The sequence below is a fragment of the Coenobita brevimanus genome, chromosome 51, assembly GCF_032717465.1.
Source record: "Coenobita brevimanus isolate Jiangsu-jjx chromosome 51, ASM3271746v2, whole genome shotgun sequence".
Classification (NCBI taxonomy): Eukaryota; Metazoa; Arthropoda; class Malacostraca; order Decapoda; family Coenobitidae; genus Coenobita; species Coenobita brevimanus.
Window position 1 is genome coordinate 8577267 of NC_137004.1, and position 7106 is coordinate 8584372.

A 7106-nucleotide genomic window follows, 5' to 3' on the forward strand; every position below is an offset into this window, starting at 1 on the left:
TGTGGACACTATGAATACCTTGAAGATGCACTCGCCCAAAAAACTGTTCAGAACAATTTTCTTGAATTCATTTGTGGGGGAACAGACTATTATTTCAATATGCACATTTGTGGTTTACTGAAATAAAAATTATATATGATTATATGTTAATACGAGAAAACTTCTGCTTGAAAAGGGAAGTAACAAGCAGTCGGAAAGTTTTTTTTTTAAAGCTATTTTGAATGGGATGCTCATGTGAGGGAAGGCCTTTGGAGAGGTTGTAGGCATGTTGTAGGATATAAAAAACTTATAAATGAGAAACAGTTTAGAAGGCTATACCTCGCCCTTACAGGCTACAGCTCAACAGCTCAAATTTGTGACGGACATCACCGATGAGGAATGTTTTCATTATCAGAGATTATGTCTTATGAAGGTGTAATCCGTTTTTATCACTGATGGAGCAGACCTCTGTGTATTAATTACTTAGTGTTTGGCCAGTATCAGTTAAATGAACAAATGATGCCTATACTACACGGTTCCTCGCACCATCAGTATGGTAAGGGATGGTGCTCAATGAAGCTTTGTCCGTATTTTGAGGAGGAAGCTTTGTTTGAGTGAAATCATAACAAAGTAATAAAGATTATTACCCCAACGTAATCTTTCAATTACTTTTTCATTAGTAAAGTGTACAGAAATAGACGCTCATAAAATATATATTTCACTTAACATTGATGATTTATTCAAGTTAATGAGGCTTCGGTCTCACACCGAACCGAAGGCCAGAACTGATGCTGTTGCCACCATGAGTATAATCAGTTGCACTGTGTTATTATGCGTCCCAGAAATCAATACAGTTTATCAATAATTACCAGTTGCGTAAAATACTTAAGATATTATGTGTCATTATAACACTGAGTCAATATCTATTATCTCTACTACGTGGCATGATCATACTCATAACCTCCTCCAATAATTGAATACATGGCAATGAGAGACGGTGGTGATGCATCGACCAATCACACAGTACGATACAAACGCTGCCCCTCCATTCATGATTTTCTAATATCACCTCCATGTTTACTATAGGAATGGTTGCCAGGGGTCGCCATTTGTGTTCAGGTTCTTTGTTCCGCAACTGTACGTACACACCAAGTCATGCTCATATACGAGTACAAACAAGCCCTCATACGTCCGTACACAAAGACATACACGCTCACAAAGACACACGCATACATACGTACAATATAAACATACATACATACATACACATGCACAACTGCAGGTAAAAATCGATGGGTTCAGGTTCACTTTTTTTTTTTTTCTTTCCAGCATACTAACTGAAGGATATACCGTGAGTTCGTGACCACTGTCAAACCTTCATGACGGGTAGACAGCATCACCTAATATGCAGCGGAAATGCCTTTCTCGTTGTGCAAACCTGTGTACGTTTATGAAGGCGTGAGTGAATCGATAAGGAAGTAAACGAAACAGGCAGATAACGAAAACAAAAACTGCGACGTGAACAACAGATCAATAAAAGAAATAAACGAATAGGCAAGTATTCCCCCCCCCAAAAAAAAAAAGTAAATGAATGATTGAAAAAAAGGATGAATGAATGCATGGATGTATGTAAGTATATAAGTACAGTTCATTCGACCATGTGTGTGTGTGTGTGTGTGTGTGTGTGTGTCCTCATACGTCCGTACACACAGACATACATGCTCACAAAGACACACACATCCATACGTACAGTATAAACATACATACACATACACAACTGCAGGCGAAAATCGATGGCTTCTGGTTCTTTTTTTTTTTTCAGCATTGTAACTGAAGGATTCACCATGCGATCATGACGGGTACAGAGCATCTCCTAATATGCAGCGGGAATGCCTTTCTCGTTGTGCAAACCTGTTTACCTTTGTGAGGGCGTGAGTGAATCGATAAGTAAAAGAAACAGGGAAATAACGAAAACAAAAACTGCGACGTGAACAACAGATCAATAAAAGAAACGAATAGGCAAGTATTCCCCCCCCCCTCAAAAAAAAAAAAAAGTAAATGATTGAAAAAAAGGATGAATGAATGCATGTATGTAAGTATATACTGTAAATAAAGGAGTTCATTCGTCTGTATGTGTGTGTGAGAACATGCTTCACTGCAGAAATGCAAGAGCTGATATATGAAAACCTAAACTGAGGGTCTGTCATCACCTCTCTTTGAAGTAGAGTTTTGGCCCTGAAATGGCCGAGATTTCTTTCGATCGAGGTGAGGGGCCTCTCGCCTTAGGCGCGCTCACCACGGATGCAGCGGGCCAGCTGGATGTCCTTAAGCATGATTGTTACACGCTTTGCGTGGATGGCACACAGGTTGGTGTCCTCAAAGAGACCAACCAAATAGGCCTCTGACGCCTCCTGCAGAGCCATGACGGCAGAGGACTGGAAGCGCAGGTCAGTCTTGAAGTCCTGGGCGATCTCACGGACAAGACGCTGGAATGGCAGCTTTCTGATAAGTAGCTCAGTGCTCTTCTGGTAGCGACGAATCTCACGCAGGGCCACAGTGCCAGGCCTGTAACGATGGGGTTTCTTGACGCCGCCGGTGGCAGTCGCGGACTTGCGAGCAGCCTTGGTGGCCAGCTGCTTGTGAGGGGCCTTGCCTCCAGTGGACTTACGTGCAGTCTGCTTGGTACGAGCCATGGCGCGTGACTGAGGGAGTGAGAAGAGAATGTTGGTGCGTCGCGCATATGTGTGTGGATATTTGCCCCACACTTGGTGGGGCACGGGCAAACAAAGAGCCCGTCAGGGAAGTGGCACAAGGTGGCTCTGCAGATGAGAGCATAGCTGGGCCGACACAGGCACGCAGGGAAAGGCAGCAGAGGCAGGGAAGGGCCATGAGAGGGGCAGGCAAGCACAGCTGATGGTCGTGGAGGGCAGGGCGGGACATGCAGAGGTGGACAGAGGCGCGGCACCAAGTGGAAGGCGCTGACGAAAAACTGCAGGTGGATAGCGCACCGCCGCTGCCCTCAACCCCCTTGCCCTTGGTGGAAAAAGGCCGTAAAGACTCGCCCAGCCCCACAGCAAATGGAGACCAAGGAGGGAGGCCCGCACACGGTCGCATGGAGGGCAGGCCCTGATCCGTATGGGCTGAGGGAGGAAACTGCTCTCAACCTGCGGATGGGCAGATCCTTGGCCGTGGCCTTCCGGGTCGAAAGGACAGGCCAACCCTCCTCGGTGATGCTAGGGGGGCTGGTCCCACCATGGACTGGAGTGGAGGTGTCAACAGGACAGGAGGTGGGCCGCGCCGCCCCTGGCAGCGGCTTTTTATGTCGCCTGTCTCAGGACTGGCGGCGTGTGAGTGGTGGGGGTGTGATCTACATGGCAGTGATTTACTGTTCATGCTTTTTCGATGCAATTCCTGGTTTGCTTGCAAAATTTGGCATGCCCTGTGGCGTGACCTGGCTACGACGCCTCCCTAGGTTTGGCCTCCTGGGAACTGAGGTGGGGCCTAGGCCTGAAAAAAAGGTTGGATGGATAAGGTTCACACTTGCACGACCGACATTGGGTTATATAATGGTGGTTGGCGGGGTCGTCTCTCGCAGCCCAGCTCCCGTCCCGTCGACACCTCCACTCCAGTCCGTGGCGGGACAAGCACCCCTAGCATCTCCGAGGAGGGTTGGCCTGTCCTTTCCACCCAGAGGGCCACAGCCTAGGACCTGTCCTCAGGAGGTCAAGACGTCCGTTTCTCCCTCCGCCCACCTGGACCAGGGCCTGCCCTACCTACGACCGTGTCCGGGCCTCCCTCTTCGGTCTCCATTTGCTGCAGGGCTGGGCTAGTCTTTACGGCCCTTTTCCACCAATGGCAAGGGAGTTGAGGGCAGTGGCAGTGCGTTTTCCACCTGCAGTTCTTCGTCGGCGCCTTCCACTCGGCACCGCGCCTCCGTCCACCTCTGCACGTCCCAACCTGCACTCCACGACCATGAGCTGTGCTTGCCTGGCCCTCTCATGGCCCTTCCCTGCCTCTGCTGCCTTGCCCTGCTTGCCATTGTGGGCCCAGCTATGTTCTCATTTGGAGGGCTATTTTTCTGCCTTTTTACCTGATGGGCTCTCTTGTTTGCCCGTTCCCCACCAGAGCTGTGGGGAAAATATTACAACCAACCAACTAAGCGGGGTCGTCATCATTGTTGGTGCTGGGAGCGGAGTGGACACTCACTACAGGGTCTGAGTAGCCGACACTATGATTGGTCGAGGCAAAGGAGGCAAGGGTCTGGGCAAGGGAGGGGCCAAGCGACACCGGAAGGTGCTTCGTGACAACTTTCAGGGCATCACCAAGCCTGCCATCCGTCGTCTGGCTCGTCGTGAAGCATATCTCGGGCCTGATCTACGAGGAGACCAGCGGTGTTCTCAAGGTGTTCCTCGAGAACGTGATTCGCGATGCTGTCACCTACACTGAGCACACCAAGCGTAAGACCGTGACCGCGATGGACGTGGTGTACGCATTGAAGAGCTAAGGGGGCACCCTATACGGCTTCGGCGGTTAAGAGAGTGCGTGCACTATTCCACCTGGCCAAGGCAAAGCAAACAACAACCCCCGGACCTCTTTTAGAGGTCCACACCTAATTTCTGTGAAAGAGAATGTATGAATAAAGGCATAGTAGTATAAGTAAATGCAGACGTTGAGCAGGTTAGCTAGCACCAAAATAAGTCAATGTAACAGATATGAATACATGTAACGCAACCCAACAAACTCTTACCACACCTAACGTAACCAAACCATAACCTAACTGAACCATACGAAACCTCTCTCTCTCTCTCTCTGAGGTGAAAAAAGAAAAAAGAAAAAGGGATTAGACAACTATCATACAGTTTAGGCAGTTCTGTATTTTGCTTCTACATCTTCTAATTTTAATGGACGTCTGCATACATATATATAATTACTTATTTTGCTGGGCCATTGCTTTCTCTGTCTCACTGACTTAATACCACCCCTTATTTCAGGAAAGCTTTCTCCATACCTATCAGGGCAATTTCCATCCTGTTGCGAGAGCATCTCCTCTGCTGTGCTCTGGGAGTCGCCTCCATAAATCGTGAGGGCAAATCCCACTAATCCAAGGTATTTCTGCCGTCAAATGCACGAGCAGCAAAATTGAATGATGCACCTAGAGAAGAGAAGACACAGTCAGTCACGTCGGTGAGGCACCACACACAGTGCGTGATATGAATGCCTAAGTGTTAGACAGACAGAATGTCTGCATATGAACAAGTTATCCCTTGAATTTGTCGCTGTCACGGCCGTTTTCTCTGTGTCAAAACCCACCAATCACCCATCGTACAAGCATGGCAGCAACCGCCATACAACCACCAAGGCCTGAAATAAAATTTAAATGGATCCGATTGGTACTTGCACGACCGCTAGTGCATTATTATTATAGAAGAGGTGGTTGACAAGGTGGCTGGCACTCACCTCCCAACAGTTTCACCATGCAGGCCTTTACTGGAGCTCGCAGTTCGATGGGTGCTGCTGCTGCTGATGATGATGATGATGATTATAATTATTATTATTATTATTCTTGATGATGATGATGATGATGAATGAATGAATGGATGGATGGATCAATAGACAGATGGTTGTGGTGGTGGTTTTTTGATTTTGTAGTAACTAGTTGATGCAATACTACTCATAATGACGAGAGAAATTAATAGTATTTTCTTCATTATTACCCAGAATTGCTCTTATTTGGGGTGTTAAATCCACCATGGTCGTCACCACACGGATAATATATACATCACAATATCCTCTGTCATTGAACGACTTTGTCCAGTCCTTCGATGGTGGGAGAAAAGCCATCATCACCTATGTTTTCAATCATCCACCCAGCCAGGCAGTTAGTTAGGAGGCATATACAGTACAGTATTATTATATAGGTGCAGTTGGGAACGGGACAAGACGCTACCTAGTAGTGGGAATATTATTATTAATCGACCTTCACTGATGTAAGTAGCTTCTTACATGCAACCGAACGTAAATATAGCCACAGACACATGCCAGCATTCAACACATACCACATTATACGCACATACATGCAGATAGACACACACACACACACACACACACACACACACATATATATATATATATATATATATATATATATATATATATATATATATATATATATATATATATATATATATATATATATATTCATCCATACACAAAGATGATGTTGGGCAATGCCAAAGTCTATTCTCTCTCAAGAAACGAATGTGGCTCCTAAAGGAGCCGATGGAGGTGATGAAGAAGAAGAAGAATTTCTTGGAAGCGTTTACTTCTTCTCCATCTTCTTGGGGAGCAGCACAGCCTGGATGTTAGGCAGGACACCACCCTGGGCGATGGTGACGCCATAGAGGAGCTTGTTGAGCTCCTCGTCGTTACGGATGGCCAACTGCAGGTGACGGAGAATGATACGAGTCTTCTCGTTGTCACGGGCTGCGTTGCCAGCCAGCTCAAGCACTTCAGCTGCTAGGTACTCCATGACTGAAGCCAAGTAGACGGGGGCACCAGCACCCACACGCTCGGCGTAATTGCCCTTACCAAGGAGACGGTGGGTCCCGCTGACGGGGAACTGGAGCCCAGCCCTGCTAGATCGGGACTTGGACTTTCCCTTCACCTTGCCTCCCTTGCCACATCCGGACATGGTATCGTCATCGTCGCTGGAGTAGTAGGATCTTCAGGAGAAGACTAATGCGTTACCCGCCAGCAACCTTCCCTTAAATACCCGTCTTCCCGATTCGGCCCAACCCACCCAGGAATGGGAATGAGGCAGAAACCGGCCTGCGATCTGGCAGCAATCACATATAAGGATTTCAGCAAGCACGTACCCCCCACCATGTCATATGCCCAAGCCACTCAGAACTCACAGCCCCAAACCCAAGCACCCACCACTCATCCAACACCCCCCAACACCACCCCTCCCAATCCATCTTCCATTCCACCCTTTCCCCCCAACGTTACCGCAGTTGTCATGTCCGCCCTAGCCCAAGCTTTGTATTCTGATGTGCCCTTTGCATCCCTCATCAATGATGCTCTAGCTGCTAACAATCTGTCTACCATAGTTATCCCCCCTTCATGGT

General features: G+C 47.5%; 2 protein-coding genes across 2 annotated transcripts; both read right to left on the bottom strand.

The window, feature by feature from the left end:
- Positions 1-2261: 2261 nt before the first annotated feature.
- LOC145400136 (histone H3-like) lies at positions 2262-2672 on the bottom strand. Its single transcript, XM_080272649.1, has one exon. It carries the CDS (start codon positions 2670-2672, stop codon positions 2262-2264), a length of 411 nt encoding a protein of 136 aa, XP_080128775.1.
- Positions 2673-6298: 3626 nt separating this feature from the next.
- LOC145400143 (histone H2A-like) lies at positions 6299-6670 on the bottom strand. Its single transcript, XM_080272655.1, has one exon. It carries the CDS (start codon positions 6668-6670, stop codon positions 6299-6301), a length of 372 nt encoding a protein of 123 aa, XP_080128781.1.
- Between the last annotated feature and the right edge of the window lie 436 nt (positions 6671-7106).